Raw genomic sequence first — 19,509 nt, forward strand, 5'->3', positions numbered from 1 at the left:
GCGAGAATGTTTGTGAGGGGTCGCGTGTGTGTGTGTGGTTAGTACGAGAGAGAGAGAGAGAGAGAGAATAAAGTGGTGGCACCAAAGCCGGTTTCATGATCGTTGGAGAGAAAGCAGCTGTTAGTTTATCACTCAGAGACGCGGTGGACGGCTTGTAAACCATCCCACGGTCTTTGGTTCTATAATGGATAAACTCAGTATGCCGGTCTCACTCGCGATGGCGGAAATACACAACAGTCCAATGTGGTTGGACTACAACACAGCAGATCTCATTCGTGATTACAGTACATTACAGAAATAACTTGAGTATTATTAGCAGCAATGAGCGGACTTGGCGGTCCGTAAACTGTACAAGCAATAACGTTGATACACAAGAATAACACACTATAATATTCTATCTCTGCCCAGACGTAAACCTCTTGAATTGTATGAGGACACAGGCAGAATGTGTGTTCATCCGTCCTTTAACTCCGACTTGGTCCCTCGAGGCTCGGGTGATGACGGGAGGCCATTTCCTCACTCTGTCCGGTGGGCGGTACGGCTGCTGATTCTCGGCGGGTTGGCGAAGAAATCAGCGACGTCGACTTGATTGAAGAGGGAAGAGAAATCTTTTTCTCTTCACTTCTGCAGGCAAACGGATGAAGATACGGATTGCTCGGCGGTCTCCTTTGGATCCGTTAGAGTGTTCGGTGGATCACAGAGTAATTTCAACTCGTCCAGAGAGATGGAGATTGTATGGCCACAGTTTCAAGTTGGATGTTACTTCCTTGTGCCACGAGGCTACACCTGAGAGCAGCGATGAGCTGCGTCTACACACAGCGAGGAAAGTTACTGGAAGCAATGCCCGGAAGGATCTCAGAGTTATTTCTACTCCCGATCCAACAGGAGTTGAGAGTTCGATCCTTTAGTGAGCAAGGCTTCATGGGATTTGTAGTCTGTTTTGGACTCCCTTTGTTTGATTTTGGCATGGTTTTTATCAATAAGATTTATGATGGAGTGTGTGGGCCTCAGTCAGGTTTTACGACTGTGTTAGGCCTGCCTTTGTCTTCTATCTGAATACATGAGGCCTAACATTATTAAAGAGCACCTATACATGCCTAATTTTGTTTTAAAGGTCTCATACAATAGATTTACATGCATCCAAGGTCAAACAACACTTTAATTTGCTCATAATTTAAATTGCAACATTACCTTTTTTTCCCAAACGACTCGTGTCAAAAACGACTCGTTCAATGATCTGTTCTAAAGGATTCATTCTAAACTCCTTTCAGAGATCCTACTCTGCTCTGACTGGTTAGATGTCCCAGTCTGTTGTGATTGGTCTACCGCTTAGTGTAGTGTTTGAGGGCAGGTCAAAACTGTTCGCGAGCAGCCAATGAAGACCAGAGGCAGGTTTTTTATTACCAAATTACGTAGGTTAGTACAGGAAGTAAGTCTGGAATTACTAACGACTCGTTTCAGGTGTTCAGAATTGGTTCTTTCTTTTGGGAGTCAATAACTACATTTGTCGTGCACTTTGATTTTTGAAACTTTGCAGACTTTTTTATGTTCACAAACAGCTATATAACACACTACATGAAAGGTAATATTTGAAAAACCATAATAGGTGCTCTTTAAAAGAGAGTATGATGAAAATTCCAGTCATCGTAAGCTGCATATTCCAGTATATAGAGTTCAACAATGTATAAGATACATCTATCTTATACAGACCCATCAACAATGGGTCTGTATAAGATAGTTGAAATTTAGTACTTTTATGATAAACAGGTCATTTAAGACATGACCTTAAGACATCTGAAAACCAAATCTATTTCTGGTGCAAAGTTTAAACTCAGTCTAAACTTTTAGTTTTGGGGTTCCACCTTCAGGTGCTATCAAAGTGCATTTCTAAACTCTGGAATTATATTGATAAAATTATGACTCTGACCATTGCAGCTAATGCTTGCCATGCTGCTGTGTGTCAGTAGATGAATATGATGAATTACACTTCCATTCTTTCTAATTTAATGGCGCCTACATCCAAATTACCACACGTATTTCAAAGAGCGTGTCATAGAAGTATACCTGACATTCAAGAAGGACACAGTTACTGAGCAACATACCGTAAGACACAAATGGTCTATATTTCTTTTGCCTTCTAATGTCTTGCGTACAGGCCATTTACACATCTTATATTCTTATGTTGCTTGACAACTAAATCGCACTTGACTCAAGCCATTCCTTGAAACACTTGGAAAATCTTTTTCCATACAATGAATGTGAATGGTGCCTGAGGCTAACATTCTGCCTAACATTTGTTTTTGTGTTTCAAGGAAGAAAGAAATTCTTATGGGTTTGGAACAACACGAAGGTGACTAAATGATAACAGAACTTTTTTTGGGTGAACTCAAATACTGTACACTTCTGGATGCAACACATTTCCACTGAAAAGTTATCTGTTCACACTGAAAGCGAAAATGCTGTGGGATGCAACACAGCCAATCAGAACAGAATTGATGTTTTAGCATTGTGGACGAATAAAATTTAAATTTGGGCCGGGCTATCTAGCACAAATATCGAGCACACAAGTAACCACTCACTTTTTGCAGCAGTCTAGGTTTTAGGAGATTTTTTCTTTCATTTTCTCCATAAGCTATGAACCAAACAAACCAGCTCCAAGATGAATCGCAACATTACAAACTTTGAAGCAATATAATCAAATAATTGAATTCAAATTAAGAAGTTTATTGCAAAATATTCAGACATATGTAGAAATAAGTAATTTAGAAGTGTAGGGAGAGTATAGAGCTAGATTAATGGCAAAAAGTTTTGAATTAGAATTTTAGACATGGCATTTAACAAAATTGAATTTACCATGGCGTATTTTATAGTTTTGAATTAGAAATTTGTAAATTTGAATTCTAAACATGACGTTTAACAAAATTTAATTTCATACATTTGAATTGTGGACATGTGGCATTTACATTTTTTAATTTAATTTAATTTTTTGCATATTTTTAAACAGCAGATTTTGTGTTTTTAATTTTTTAGAAGTGACGTTAGGTTCCAAGGAAAAGTAGTGGGTTCTCTTCGCATGAGACATTTGCCTATGTTCTTTTCTCACTTTTTGCCTTTGAATCAAAAGCCTTTCTATAAAAAATACAATTTTTAGTCTCTTGACAAAATTCATCACATGTAATCGCACCTAGTTACGGATGCATGCAAGGGCTACACAGCTTATTTCAGCATATAAGCTAAACGACCATGTATGACATTTAAGAGCATTTTTTCAGTGTTTGAAATAACACCCAGTTGCAATCTGATGTGGATTCTGGAAAATGTTACTTATAGCTTTATATGTGATGCTAAATGCTACGCATGATAACCATTTCCATAATAAATATATTTTATTCTAATAAAAATACCAGAGACCACTTAAAGAACATAGACAAATGTCTCACATGAGGAGAATGCTAACCTAACATAAATATAATTTGTATAAATCTAAATAAAGTTTTAGATACACTTACCTTGGTGCAGTTAATCTTCTCCGTTAGCCTCGAATTGTGACCTATTGCAGCCTCACCCATGCCAGAAAATTGTAGTTGCTCTGTGAATGGCCAAAATGCTCTGTTCGACTTTTCTGAAACCCTTTATAGTATGAATATTTACAGCTAAATTTACTTCTAAAAATTCAGAACAAAATCTGATGTTAAAAAATACAAATCTATAAAATACGCCACAAAAACAGTTATATTTTGTTAAATGCCACATGACTAGAATTCAGATTTACGAAATTCAAATCTTTCTGTCATTAATCTAGCTCCACATCATACGGTTTTACTATTAAATGCGATTAAAAATGTCACGGTTAATTTAAACGTAAAGATTTAGAATCCACAGTTAAAACCGTGAAATGCTTAATTTACACGTGCCGAAATATTATATAATGCATAAATAATATAGAATATAAAAGAGTTTTTCATTAGGTTTTGTAAGCCTAAATGTGAAAAACTCTTGTGCATGTGTGGGTACTGGATCTGTTACTATGGTTACGGACGGTGTCTGCGTGGTGCTGGGCCAGGTGCTGCAGACTGAACGTGAACTTTCAATTCACGTGAAACTGGGGCTACTAATTACAAACTCCAAAATTTAACAGAGGAATTCGATCCAGACTCAAATCCACCAAAATGTTAAATCAGCTGTTTGGGAGCATTTAAATGACTGACTGAAGATGACGGATGTGAAACATGTAGACAAAAGTCATAGAAAGAAACACATCCTACAAATGGAACAGGATCTCCAATAGTCATCCAACAACAAACTAGTAAGTTTAATATTTTAGCTGTGGTAATTTTAAAGTGATGAATTAAAAGATGCAACTTTTAAAATGTTTATTCGTGGTGACAGCATGCAGTGTATTTACGTGCAGTTACTATCAGCGAGTAAACTTTGAAAAATTGCATCTTAAATCATCGTCATTATTTAAAGCATTGCTTGTGTACAAATTCACCGCATTTAACAAATGTCAACTTAGTTATTATAGAACTTTAAATCGCCTGCTGTAAGCAATGCTCTCGTTATAATTCATAGTCAAAAGGTTTATTCGTGAGGTGTTGTGGACAGTATTTTTATGAAGTCTGTTGCTGATTCTTTATGTTGGGGTGTCTGACAGACAATGGATTGCAATAGTAAACTGTTGGTGACAGAAGAAAAAAACTTTTGGATGCCGTGAACTATGTTGCGTACCCACAATAATCTTACATTTATGCACTTCTGAAGCACTCTGGTTACATTGAAGCACATCACTGAGCACGGGATGCAACTACTGTAAGCAGTGCCGTGCCCTAGATTGGAGCATCTCTATATACCACCTATTTATTTTTTGTGTATTTATCCGTTTTTCTTTAGTAGGGCTGCTCTTAGTGTCCATATATCCCTCAGAAATACATCCACTAACATGTTTAATTGTGATATATGCATTTTGTGCTGTTGTACGTATATTTGGAAAATTTGCAAATAATTGTAAAACCGATTAACCGTGATTTTTTTTCTCAGGCGGTAATCTAACTGTCAAAAACTCACACTGCGGCATCCCTACTGCATACATACAGTGTTTCGCAATACTTCATGAAAGCAGGCAGTTAGCTCGTTTTGACAAAAACTCATTTTGTTGTCACGATCACACGTGTTGGGTCATGGTGTAAAATATTTTTTTGTTTTTGTTTAAATATAAACCTTTCAGATTTATGACTATTCAATAACAATATCTGGTAATTTTATCCGTAATTCTAACATTCTAATGTTGCTATGCGTCGTTGCTACATCGCCAGTTCAACAACTGTCAGCTTTAACATTCAAAACCAACTGTGTCCACCCTGTATTTCACCCAGCACCAGGTGCAGTCATCACTCTCACAGTCATAAGCTGTTAGTGAATGACCATTACTTTAGTTCATAACCACCATTAACACCTCCGTGGTGTGGCTCTAGAAACCCGAGTACCACCACAAGTCAGCACTTAGGTGGCCGGCATCTTTCAGATTGAACATGCTAAATAGAGACCCGCTGGGTGTTATGCTGTGGAATGTTGCGCCTGTGGGCGTTGGGGCACGTGGTCATATCACTGCTCCCTGCTAATAGGAGTTCACAATTATATTTATCTTTGAATGTGTTGCAGCTTACTGGCAAAGATTTAGCACATATGAATGGCTTGTTTTAATCCTAACCACTGATAAATTACAATCATAATGGAAAATATGACTAATAATGTTACTACAAATTCTTAGGAATGGCAGATATTGGCTATTGACCTATAAAGCTAAGGGACACAAATGTTCCCAGCAAACAAATAAATGTTTTTAAAAATTTTCCAAACATAAAATTTTGGTTGAGTGAACTGGACTTATTAACGTTACGTAAAGTTATGTTTTACGTTACGTAAAGTTATCAGTTTACGTACGTTTAGGAACGTTGATTTGTAATGTTTCAATGTTGAGTAGTTTTGTTGAAAATCCCAGCTGAATTTTCATATTGGTCCTTGTTTGTTTAGGCTGGTCATTGCAGGTCTGATACTGGTTAACTGGTGGACTTGCACCGTGGTTCTCAACTGATTTGCTATTGTACTGATGTCCAGATTGTACATTGGATATCAAGTGGGGACCCAGCACAGTACCAAAATTGTTTATTTTAAATATTGTAGTAAAAATGTCCTTAAAATTAAACATTGAAATTTATTAATAATACAATAAACAGCATATGCCCAATTCACAGCACAAAATAAACTATGGCACAAACCATGTTTATCCTCACTGCAGGTGAACCTGATTTTGAGGTAGTCTGGGTCATATTTTATTTATTTATTTATTTATTGTCTTGTTCATGGTTTTCGATGATGGTATGTCACGCAATCTCTCCATGTTGGCATCTGCCTAATTTAGCTAGATTCTACCAAGTGACAGATGAATTTGCAGCGAATTACAGTTTAATTGTTAAATTGTTTAACATTTTATCACAGCCTTTGACATCAACAAAATATATGGGAATTGTGCATCTTAATTATGCGTGATTAAAAAAATGAACTGCATTTTATTATTTGCATTTAGCATAAGAACAGACCATTTTTCAATTGTTGATCTATGTAAAAATAGTTTAACTTTTGATGCACAGCAGTCAGTTTTCAAAATAATTGACCAATCGGATGACTCTGGGGGTGGGATATACATTCTGAGTATATTGAGTTAATGTGGCTATAAACATGCCATCTGTTGAATTCCGTTGCACTCTAACACTTTTAATGCAAAAACGCATACTGAGTGAACCCCTAAGAATAGTTTGAAACACTGTGAGAACCCTTTTCAAATATTAATAAGATTAGTATTTTCCATTAACATTATTTTCAGACAATTCTTCCTAACATTTACACAACCTTTAGATTTCATTAGCCAAAGATTTTGTAAATATTAATTTCCATTTTTATGCTAATATTTACACAGTCTTTACATTATTAAGGTTTTAAAACAATAAGTTTCCACTTTTTAAATTTTTTATTTCAAATTGATTTTATTCATGACAAATCACTTATTGAGTCGAGCCAATATTTAAGGAAGTCATCAATGTGAGATTCATGCTGAATTGGCGCTTTGGAGAAGTTCAGAGTGTTCGTTTGGCTTAAAAAGACCTGGACATACCGACAGGACAGGCGCCCTCTGACACCACCAGCACCTCTGTCTGGAGTTTACAGGCATCTTTGCGCAGGAGACAGTGGTTCTCATAGCTTTCTCCATTAGATCCACACACTGGAGCATAGTCACTGCTGCACTGTAAAGAGAGAGAGAGTCACAGGTGTCACAGATGCATGTTTCTGTTGTAAATGTTTAATAGCCAAGATCAGATAAGGACAAACTTTAATTACATCAGCAATCAGAAAGATGAGACACTGGTTCAGATGTACCTGCATGCAGGTAGCAAAGAGTGAAAGAGTGGCTGGTATTACAGCTGACCATGACACCTAAAACACACACAAACACACGCGCACACACACACACACACACACACACACACACACACACACACACACACACACACACACACACACACACACACACACACACACACACACACACACACACACACACACACACACAAATGCCGAGGGGGGAAGAACACATGACCACTGGTGTCATTGTTGCCAGTTGTGGTGTTTTGCCCAGAAGAAGCAGGTGACCCAGAGGCAAGAGCAGAGAAGGTGAACCAGTTTCACACTCATATATCAAACCCACAGAAGCAGAGAGGTTATTTACATCAGCCATTAAAGAAGAGGCCATACACACACATACACACACAACTGACACACAGCAAACACACTGTAAAATCAAGCAAAGAAAACACAAAAATGCTGACTAATGGCCGGAGGGCAAAAGAGAGAAAAAGTGAGAAGGACAAAGAAAAACGATGGAGAGAGAGAGAGAGAGAGAGAGAGAGAGAGAGAGAGAGAGAGAGAGAGAAACAGACAGAAACACAGGATGGGGTGGGGGGGCTCTTTAAAAGTTTGAATGCTATAATGTGACTTAAACACAATGAATATGATGATGTGAAACTGTCTGCACTGTCCATAGATATGGACATACAGTATGTGTTATATGGTTACATGCACACACACACTTGTGTATATAGCATATGGGTGAATCTACAGGTGACCAAAGACCAAAGATATCAGCATGCAAAAAAAAAAAAAAAAAAAAAAAAGAAACATTAACTTACTTGATAGACAACATGTGAAAACATAAAAAAATCTACTAACAATAACTAATTTAAAAACTAATGAAAAACCTAGAAACATCTGGTAAAGGGAATGACAGCAACACAGAAAAATCAAAATAACAGTCCATGGAGAGTACTATTCAAAATAAGAGTTCGTAAACAAAAAAGACACTATATACATTACAGAGCTGACCCTAACTCTAACCCCCCTTAAGGGTGGCTTGCTGTGCGGGGGCTGGGGGGGTTCCGGCAGAGCAAGACAACATGAGGGACCAGGAGAGGGTGGAGACAATGGGGGTTCAGGAGAAGGTAGAGACCATGGGGGATCCGGTGAGCAGGCTGGAGACCAGGGGGGATCCGGTGGACAGCCAGGAGACCTTGACGATGGCGAGGCAGCAAGACACCCTGGAGACAGCAAGGCAGCAGGAGACCCTGATGACAGCGAGGCAGCAGGAGACCCTGGCGACAATGAGGTAGCAGGAGACCCTGGTGGAGTGTAGCCAGACGTGGATGTTACAGACAGGAGAGCGAGGCCAGGTGGGACTGACGAGGGAGCAAAGCCTGGTGGAGCAGGTGGGGACTTGGAGTTTGGCAGGGTAGCAGGACCAAAGAGAACAGGCCAGATGGACAGAGGTACTGGACAAGTCATGAGACCAAGGGCTGAAGGGACGACCACTAAGGAAAGGAACGGTTTGGTGGTGGCTACAGAGGGAAGGACAGGAACGGTGGCTGCCGCTGGGAAAGGAATAGGCTCGGCTAATGGGGAGAAGGGTTGATCGTCGGCTGCTGCTGGGGAAAGAACTGGTCGGCAGGACGAGGACTCAGAGGACGAGGTCAAGGTGGCCAGGAGACTCAGAGGGTGAGGTCAAGGCAGCCCGGAAACTCAGAGGGCGATGTCTAGGTGGCTGGGGACTCAGAGGGCGAGGTCAAGGTGGCCCAGGCACTCAGAGGCGAGGTCAAGACGGCCCGGGGACTCAGAGGGTGGAACCGATGGGGACTCAGAAGGCAGACAAACTGCCAGGAGTCCAGGGTAAGTGTCAAGGATTAGAAGCGATGACCCAGGAATGGAGATAACAGAGTGATGAGTAACAATCTGGGAAACCAAACTTCCAGGATTCCAGGGCAATTGTCAAGGAGTCAAGGATGACCTAAGAGTAAAGAGTCTTGTGTAATCAGAGATGGCAAGTGATGAGCAACAAGCTGTGAAACTAGGGAAAAGAGTGAAGAGGACAGGATCCAAAAGCAGTGTTTATTAACTGAAGTATAACAAAAACAACAACTAAAGAACAATCACTGATGATACAGCTGAGAAGGATAAGACCAGACAAGGAACACAGGAAACATGAGGGCTTAAATACACATGAAACTAATGACAAACTAGAAACACCTGGGCAAGGGAATGACAGGAACACAGGAAACAGGAAACACAAGACAATCTAAATAAAAGTCCATAAACAGTACTATTCAAAATAAGAGTTTGTAAACATAAAAGACACAATAAACAGTACATTACAGCTAAGACACCTGTGTGAACTTTAAGGGGAACTGACTTCATACAAGTTAATTTTTAGAAAGGTCTCACATTAGTTTGCTGATGCCACTTGGTTTTGAATCTAGTTATCGAATACATTATGTCAAATGACTTTCAGACATGTTTAGTTGTTTAAATTTATTTTATTTTTTTTTTACCCACTGTGTGTTGATTCTAATAAGAAATCTCAGCAACTGTTTCATGCAAAAAATCAAACTTTCTCCACTGTGTTGGCTCCTATCCATCTTATAGAGGAGCAGTGACTGACAGAATGGAGTGATGAGTGAAAAAGAGATCACAGAGAGAGAGAGATGTAAATTTGACACATTCAAACAAGACGAGAAACAAAAAAGGTGAAAGATGAATAAGGAGGAAGGAAAGATGGTAACTTCTGTTTTACTATATACTGTATTTTCAACCAGTAGCCTCTTTTGACGTGGATATTAAAACATGTCATTAAGAGAAAATCTGTCTTCCTGTTCTTCCATTTACTGTCACTGCTCTCAAAAATCATATATCTCATATATTTTGTTCCTGTACTAAAGAATGGCAAATCCAAGCATCTTCTATGGTCTCATCTCCAAGCAGTTTCAGGCCCAAATCTATAGATGCTGTAATTTTTGCAGAAACAATGTACTTTCAGTCACACTGAGGTGACAAGTCAAAATATACAGCGGGGTTCAAAAGTCTGGGCTTATGCATCTTTTTTTTTTCTTCTCATTATTACAAATTATATTATCAGTAGAGCTATTTAAATGAAACATTGAATTGAATTGGTGGGGACTATGAATGGGGATCTAGTACCACCATAATTCAATCACCAAACAATCTCTAAACATCCTGGACATATAGAAAGACCTCTCATCTGTTTCATCATAGGTTTACTATCAATTAAATTCTTTCAAAGAGTGTTTGTTGGGGACTCAAAATGTTAAACAAATGCAGTTCCAATGGGTACCTAAAGAGGACACTGTACCTCCTAAATAAAAGAGAAAGAAACCTCTTGTACCATTAAAACAGTACTTTATGACAACCGAGCATGTTGTCTACCTTTAATAGACTTTAAATGAGTATGAGAAAATATCTGTGTCCACACACCTCCAGAGAAATATCACAATACAAACCCAAATCACACACACTAACTCACTGTATACTGAGATACAGTGAGAAATGCATTTGAAGAGGACGTCTGAATTAATCATAGCTATTTACTCACAGTAAACGACGGGTTGAAAAAGGGAGAGAGACAGAGAGAGAGAGAGAGAGAAAGAGAAAGAGAGGGGGGAAGTATAGGGGATAGGCAAACACTGGTTAGCATGTGTGTGTGTGTGTGTGTGTGTGTGTGTGTGGTCGGGTTTGGGTGGTTTACGAGGAAATTGTTTTAGGATACAAACTGGTAATTACAAGGGTATTATGCTATAAATGTGGTTTATGAGGACATTTCTAGTGTCCCCATAATTCAAATCGCTTAAAAAAACACACTAAACAATGTTTTGTTGAAAATGTAAAAATGCAGAGAGTTTTTTGTGAGGGTTAGGTTTAGGGGTAGGGTTAGGGTTAGGGGATAGAATCTATAGTTCATACAGTATAAAAATCATTATGTCTATGGAGAGTCCTCATAAGGATAGCTGCACCACCGTGTGTGTGTGTGTGTGTGTGTGTGTGTGTGCGAGTGTGTTTTGTTACTATGTTAGTGGCTTGTAATGGAAACTATCACCAGCACTACTGATCTAAAGCACTCAGTCTTTCATATCGCTTCATTAGGGTGATGACCTCTGTCCATGCTTTACGATGAATGTGTGTGTGGGTGAATTTCAAAAAGATGGATTTTACTCTCACTTCATCAAACATTTTTTAAATAAATTATTAAAAACCTGAAAAATATTAATAAGATTAGAATGTGAGTGTATATGTATAAAACAAACTCTATGGTCTTGGTTATATTTGTTAGGGGGGTGGAGTCATTTAGGTTATGTACTCAGGTAGTTTATCACCAACATCGATCACAAAATAATGACATCTAATATGAAGCAAAAGACCACGGACTTCATACACACCTCAAAATAGAGGAGGACATTAACACAAGTTGACAGCCCCCGTTTGAGCCTGATGTTTAGGAAGCGAAGTAGTGAAGTGAGACGGCTGGATATGTGCAGTCTAACAACTGTAGGATATGTAGCACGCATTTTATCACTGAACAAAATTTGTGTTAACTACATGAAAGTTTGCTAGGAAGAGTCTAGCTGGCTAGTTAAGTCAGAATATTTCTTTAGGTGCTTAAAAATTGGCCTTATAGATTGCTCCCATTATAAAGAAGAAGCTGCACAAGTCACGCGCTTGCAGCATGATCAACTTCATTGATTATAATGTAGGGTGACCAGACATCCCCGTATTCTGGTCTGTCCCCGACTGGAGCTGTCCCCGGAAATGTCCCTGTTTTTCCAGAGCGTTCAAAACAGCCCGCATAGTGAATTATATTACATGGCAAGAAACTTAGCCTGAGCAGCAAAGCCTATCATGTGTTGTTTATTTTGATCAACAGAGGGGGCTGCTCGCTATAGCAGTTTCAATTCATTCATCTTCCTTCACTGATTACTTGGTCGGGCCAGGCAATTGAAGAGAATTATCATCATTGTTATAAACTTCAAGGTAAGGCACACACTGGCTATTTATTTTATAAAATGATATTGTTATGTATTTTATAACAGGTTCTGAATTCGGCGCGGGATTGTATTGAAAATTTGGCCTTCATAATGCTGGAATTCCTGCACAGACCACACAAACTATAACATGCTGGTTAAAAGTAGTCAAATAAATCCCTGCAAATGAACATCTTTAATCAGTGTGTGTTGTGTATATTAGTGCTATCGGCCCACCATCCCCTCTCCCTCCCTCCCTCCCTCCCGCACTAGTAATATCACACACTGAATAAAGAAAGTGCCTTCTCACATATTTGTTCATTTGTAGTTTTATCATATACCCGAAATAAATTTCAAAGAAGAATATGACATCAATAACATGGAAAAATAAATAAAAATGTATAATAAAATATCTGCAAAGAAATGTACAGTAAGTCAGTACATCACAGCATAGATTGCATTGCACCTGGCAGGGAAACAAGTGAGAGAAAAGGAACACCATAATGCATAAAACTTGATCAAAATAAAAGTTGGTAATTAAGAAAAACAGGTCCATGTGAGATACACAAACAGTTAGGTAAAACAGTATAATAATAATAATAATAATAATAATAATAATAATAATAATTATTATTATTATTATTATTATTATTATTATTATTATTATTAGACCACTAAAATGGTCAACTTTACCTCCGTGTTTGAATTTCATTGAGACAAAGAATCAGAATCAGAATGAGCTTTATTGCCAAGTATGCTTACACATACAAGGAATTTGTCTTGGTGACAGGAGCTTCCAGTACACAACAATACAAAACAGCAACAAGACTTTTAAAAAATAATTAAAAATTGAATAAAAAATAAATAAATATTGAAAAGAAAAAAGTATATATAGAATACACAATAGACAATATATATACACACACACACACACACACACACACACATACATACACACGCATATATATATATATATATATATATATATATATATATATATATATATATACACACATATATATACATACACACATATACATATATGTATACATATATACGTATACATACATATACAGTTGTGCATTGTTTTTGAAAATATGACTGATCATGCAAAAAAACTGTCTTTTATTTAAGGATAGTGATCATATGAAGCCATTTATTATCACATAGTTGTTTGGCTCCTTTTTAAATCATAATGATAACAGAAATCACCCAAATGGCCCTGATCAAAAGTTTACATACCCTTGAATGTTTGGCCTTGTTACAGACACACAAGGTGACACACACAGGTTTAAATGGCAATTAAGGGTTAATTTACCACACCTGTGGCTTTTTAAATTGCAATTAGTGTCTGTGTATAAATAGTCAATGTGTTTGTTAGCTCTCACATGGATGCACTGAGCAGGCTAGATACTGAGCCATGGGGAGCAGAAAAGAACTGTCAAAAGACCTGCGTAGCAAGGTAATTGAACTTTATAAAGATGGAAAAGGATATAAAAAGATATCCAAAGCCTTGAAAATGCCAGTCAGTACTGTTTAAGAAGTGAAAAATTCGGGGATCTCTTGATACCAAGCCACGGTCAGGTAGACCAAGAAAGTTTTCAGCCACAACTGCCAGAAGAATTGTTCGGGATACAAAGAAAAACCCACAGGTAACCTCAGAAGAAATACAGGCTGCTCTGGAAAAAGACGGTGTGGTTGTTTCAAGGAGCAGGATGAGGCCGATGACAGTGGTGTCCTTGGTGATGCAGTCACTGGTGTAGAGGGAGAAGAGTAGTGGGGAGAGCACACATCCCTGGGGGGCACCAGTGCTGATTATACAGGTGCTGGAAGTGAATTTCCCCTGTCTCACAAGCTGCTGCCTGTCCGTCTGAAAGCTGGTAATCCACTGACAGATAGACGTGGGAACAGAGAGTTGGTGTAATTTATTCCGGAGTATAGCTGGGATGATGGTGTTGTAAGCCAAACTGAATCCACAAAAAGGATCCTTGCATATGTACCTGGTCTGTCCAGATGTTGCAAGATATGATGCAATCCCATGTTGACCGCGTCATCCACAGACCTGTTTGCTCGATAAGCAAATTGAAGGGGATCTAGAAAGGGTCCAGTGATGTCCTTCAGGTGGGCAAACACCAGTCTCTCAAATGACTTCATGACCACAGATGTCAGGGTGACAAGTCTATAGTCATTAAGTCTTGTGATTTTTGTTTTTTTGGGACAGGAATGATGATTGAGCGTTTGAAGCAGCAGAGAACTTCACACTGCTCCAGTGATCTATTGAAAATCAGTGTGAAGATGGGGGGCCAGCTGGTTAGCACAGGATCTAAGACATGCAGGTGAACACCATATGGACCCTGTGCTTTCCTTATCTTTTGTTTTCGAAAGCCACGGCACACATCATCTTCACAGATCTTAAGTGCAGGTTGAGTAGCAGGAGGGGGGAGGAGGGGGGATGCAGGAGGTGTTGGTGTTTGTGTGAAGTGATGGTCAGGGCAGGTGTGGGGTATGAGATTGGGCCTTTCAAATCTACAGTAGAACACATTCAGGTCATCAGCCAGTTGTTGGTCCACCACAAAATAATTAAAAAAATCCCACTAATTGTTATTTACTATACCTTTTTATTCAAATTATTATTTTTTTATTTTATTATAAAATTGTATTTTAAATGAACTCAAAATTTTAAGGCAACAATGTTGCTTTCTTTTTTAAGTTAAACCAAAATAATTTCTTACTGTGCATAGTTCAGCACATAACCACATTCACCATGGTCAAAATACATAAAATCCAATTTGTTTAATTAGTAACCTGAAATTTCAATGACCTATTGACAACTCAACTTGAAATGTCCCCGTTTTTCATTTCAGAAATCTGGTCACCTTATCATAATGGAAGCATTCAAATATACCAGCTCTTTTTCCTAAGGAAATTATTATTAGCATCTAAACTATGATATGTTTAATTGCTGTGACCAGACATCCCGATAAAACCAGGACAGTCCCAATTTTATGAGCCAAGTCCCCCGTCCTGATGGAGGTACAGTCGGGATGCCTTTTGTCCCAGTTATCAGTTTTAGCTTAAATGTTTTGCGAAACTGACATAGCTGTGCTTCGTGCTTCTTCTGTCATGAAAAACAAGCAGCTAGTACCAAGATCATTTTTAATTTCCGCAGTCAAAATCAGCCATACTTTCTCCGCACAGCTCTGAGCCTGTGCAAAACTTTCCCCCTTGCTGTCCCCTCCCACCTCTGCTGCTGTCTGTCTGCCCATAAAAAAAGTCTCTACACCTGTTAGAAGCCCAAAAAATGGGAAGGAATGGATGATAATAGTGCCGTACACTACAGGTAAAGGTAATCAAATGGGAAAAAATTTCCTATTTCAGTTGTGCATATGTCTGCATTTATTGTGTGTGTGTGTGTGTGTGTGTATGTGTGTGTTTTAATACAAATTTGGGTGTGTCATAGTTGGCAGTAGATGAGCTATATTACTAACATCAGGAAACAATTTGAGGCTATGTCCTCAGCTGGGCAGAGTGGAATACCACTGATAAAAAATAATGCACAGCACATCTTTTTTAGGACAGTGCTAGGTGGTTGAAACTGCATGTTGAGTTTATAGCTGCAGTTCATGCATTCATTACACAATTTTACTATTTTATTAGCACCCACTCTGAACCATTAAGCCCCCCTCCCTTAGCACCCCTAACAAAAAAATCCTGGAGTTGCCACTGCTTACATGAGGAGGGGCATTACATCCAAATGTTAATCAATCAACATGGCGACGAAAACCCTGAACCCCAAAGTTAAACTATTAACTGCTTAGTCATCTAGATTGAGTCAGATTTACTGAATAGAAAGTGCTTTTTGTGTGTCTGTCACTGCGTGAGGAACTTAACCCTCTGGGGTCGACGGACGCGCCGGCGCGTCCTGCTGGATATTTTCTGCACAACAGTGGAAACAACTTTAAATACTCCGTCATTTTTGGGCATACAGATAAGTGTAAGACATCATTAGAAACTATAAAGGGTCTACTTTTATTTGTGTACACTCACAATAACAACAAAACCTTGTGCTTTTGTAAAATAAAGAAAATAAACAGGGTGCGTTTTCAGCCGTCTCTGTCTCCGCGAGCATCTTTCTGAAACACGTCACAAAAATGAAATGAAACTCCGCGAATACTTATCACACAAACATGAAACATATGTCTAAAGAAAGCTTAATATGTCTTCTTTTAAAACAATTCAAATTTAAAACAAATATTCTCCTGCAATGTAATCTGTATGAAACAAAGCGATGTTCAGTTTCTCCTGGCTCAGCTCATTATGACTAATGTGATCCCACCCACCAACAGAGCGCGCTATTCATACGGTAATGTGTTGAGGCAGTCTATGCAAATATGAAAATGGTAAACGCCCCCACAACAATGCCTTAAAAAACATCAAGTTTCATCATCAGATTCATTCACTTTAATGCGCATTTGGAAGATGGCATGCTACACAGGTGAGGAAGCTCTACAGATGGTCCTGGATAGTGACGAAGAGTTCACATTTTCCTCAGAAGAAGAGTGGGACTCCGACGATGAACGTTTAAATTTTGAAGAGCGACTTGATCCAGCCGAGGATACAATTCCGGATTAGTAAGTCATTTAGTTTTACTTACATTTGTTGACATGCTATTTTATATAAACATGTACATATTTTACTAGCTGGACTATTTCCAGACTTGCCAGCCAGGATTCAGAGTATTGACATTTGAAATATGTCCTAATAGGCAAGTTTTTGTTACATTTAAATGTTGTTTCGGCTAAAGCAGGTATTTAAATTGTATGCTGTATGATATAAATATGATTTGTAATATGATATAAAAATAATATGAATGTTTAGATTATATTTTAACTAGAGTTTATGCTGCCTCATTATCATCAACAAAGCTTATGCTTGCAAATATCTGTTCGGGTGTAAATGTGTAAAATGTGCTGTAAATATGCCCATATTAGAAAATCAGCATATTAGAATGATTTCTGAAGGATCATGTGACACTGAAGACTGCAGTAATGATGCTGAAAATTCAGCTTTGATCACAGGAATAAATTGCATTTGACAATATATTAAAATACAAAACAGTTATTTTAAATTGTAAAAATATTTCACAATATCACTGTTTTTGCTGTATTTTGGATCAAATAAATGCAGCCTTGGTGAGCAGAAGAGACTTCTTTTAAAACATTAAAAAATCTTACAGATCATAAACTTTTAAACGGTAGTGTAGGTCTAAAGTTTTTAAGTAAAGTCTTTATGTAAATGTTGGGCCTCATGTATTCAGATAGAAAACAAAGGCAGGCCTAACAGTCATAAAAAACATTCCTCAAGCCCCCTCCTTCTAAATCAGATGTTGTACTGATAAAAATCGCACCAAAATCAAACAAAGGGAGTCCAAAACAGACTACAGATCCATGAAGCCTTGCCCTCTAAAGGATCGAGCTCTCAACTCCTATTGAATGAGGCACACCACAGAACGTCCCTCAAACATGACATCATCAGGACTTCAAATAATTCTGAAATGCTTCCAAAGTGGCTTCCAGCGACTTAATTCACCGAATACGGACGTAGCTTTTTGCTGCTCTCCGGTGCAGCCTCGTGGCATAAGGAAGTAATGTCCGACTTGAAACTGTAGCCATACAATCTCCATCTCGCTGGACGAGTTGAGATTACTCTGTGTTCAACCGAACACTCTAACGGATCCGAAGGAGACCGCCGAGCAATTCGCATCTTCATCCGTTGGCCTACAGAAGTGAAGAGATTAAAGATTTCTCTTCCATCTTCAATCAAGTTGACATTTCTGAGTTCTCCGCCAGCCCGCCGAGAATCAACAGCCGTACCGCCCGCCGACAATCAACAGCCGTACCGCCCGCCGACAGCGCGAGGAAATGACCTCTCGTCATCACACGAGCCTCAAGGAACCGGGTCAGAGTTAAATGACGGAGGAAAACACATTCTACCTGTGTCCTCATGCGATTCAAGTAAGAGGTTTACGTCTGGGCAGAGATAGAATATTATAGTGTGTTATTCTTGTGTTTAAAGGTTTTTGCTTGTACAGTTTACGGACCGCCTTGTCCGCTTATTATTAATACTCAGGGTATTAATTATCACGAATTTGTTTTGCTGTATTGTGGTCCAACCAAATTGGACTGTTGTGCATTTTCGCCATCGCGGGTGAGACAGCAACTGAGTTCATCCATTAAAGAGTCAAATAACAAGGGACTTTTACGAGCCCCGCTCGTAAAACCGCGTCTCTGAGTGATGAACACGGCTGCTTTATCTCCAGCTATCGCGAAATCGGCTTTCGGGCTGTCACTTAATCATCTCTCTCTCTCTCTCACTAACCACACTGACACACACACACACACACACACTGTCACACACACACCTTATGTGTTATAGGATTATTTTATTTCCATATCTAATCATATCACTGTTTAGTTTGTAGTTGTAAGTCGGAAGTTTATTGACTGCATTGTATTAACTATTAATTGATATTACTGCATAAATAAACTTTTGTTTATATTACAAAGAGAAGTGTTTTGGTTTGTTTTGCATATGCCTGTGTCATGCTGACGGGATGTCAGTGCTCGGATTCAAACCTTCATTCATTGCTTTTTTCCTGAAAATCGATATTCTTTGGATGTCGATTTTCCTAAGAAAACAATCTAATATTGAGACTGTTTTAATATTCGGTTATTAGTCCCTGATTTCAGAGTGGTGCCCCGTCAATGTTAATCCTTATTAATATTCTACTGATTTTTGATAATTGATAATTATCTTTGATTCAATTTGAATGATCAATAAGCTAGTGTTAATTGTAATTAATGTTTCATCGATGTTAACAATTAACGATTATCTTTGATAAGTGTTGATTTTAAAGGATTAAAAAAAAGCTAACAATGATTCTCATCAATGTTCTATTGATTTTTGTAATTAATAATTATCTTTGATAATTATTAATTATTGCTAATAACCAAACTTGCTCCTAAACGTAGCACACTACATTTACTGGAGTCCCATATGAGGTTTTAATGAGTTAGATTCAATTGATTAATTTAAATAT

The 19,509-nt window shown here is 38.2% G+C and overlaps 1 protein-coding gene across 1 annotated transcript in view; it reads right to left on the reverse strand.

Annotated features, from left to right (window-relative positions):
* The window catches only part of LOC127449162 (tomoregulin-2-like), a 100,017-nt gene that overhangs the window by 58,452 nt on the left and 22,056 nt on the right, over positions 1-19,509 (reverse strand). The window contains exon 3 of the mRNA XM_051712398.1: positions 7,169-7,298. Within this exon, the coding sequence (XP_051568358.1) occupies positions 7,169-7,298 (130 nt within the window). The remainder of the gene's footprint in view (positions 1-7,168; positions 7,299-19,509) is intronic.

This window comes from Myxocyprinus asiaticus, chromosome 12, assembly GCF_019703515.2.
Source record: "Myxocyprinus asiaticus isolate MX2 ecotype Aquarium Trade chromosome 12, UBuf_Myxa_2, whole genome shotgun sequence".
Lineage (NCBI taxonomy): Eukaryota > Metazoa > Chordata > Actinopteri > Cypriniformes > Catostomidae > Myxocyprinus > Myxocyprinus asiaticus.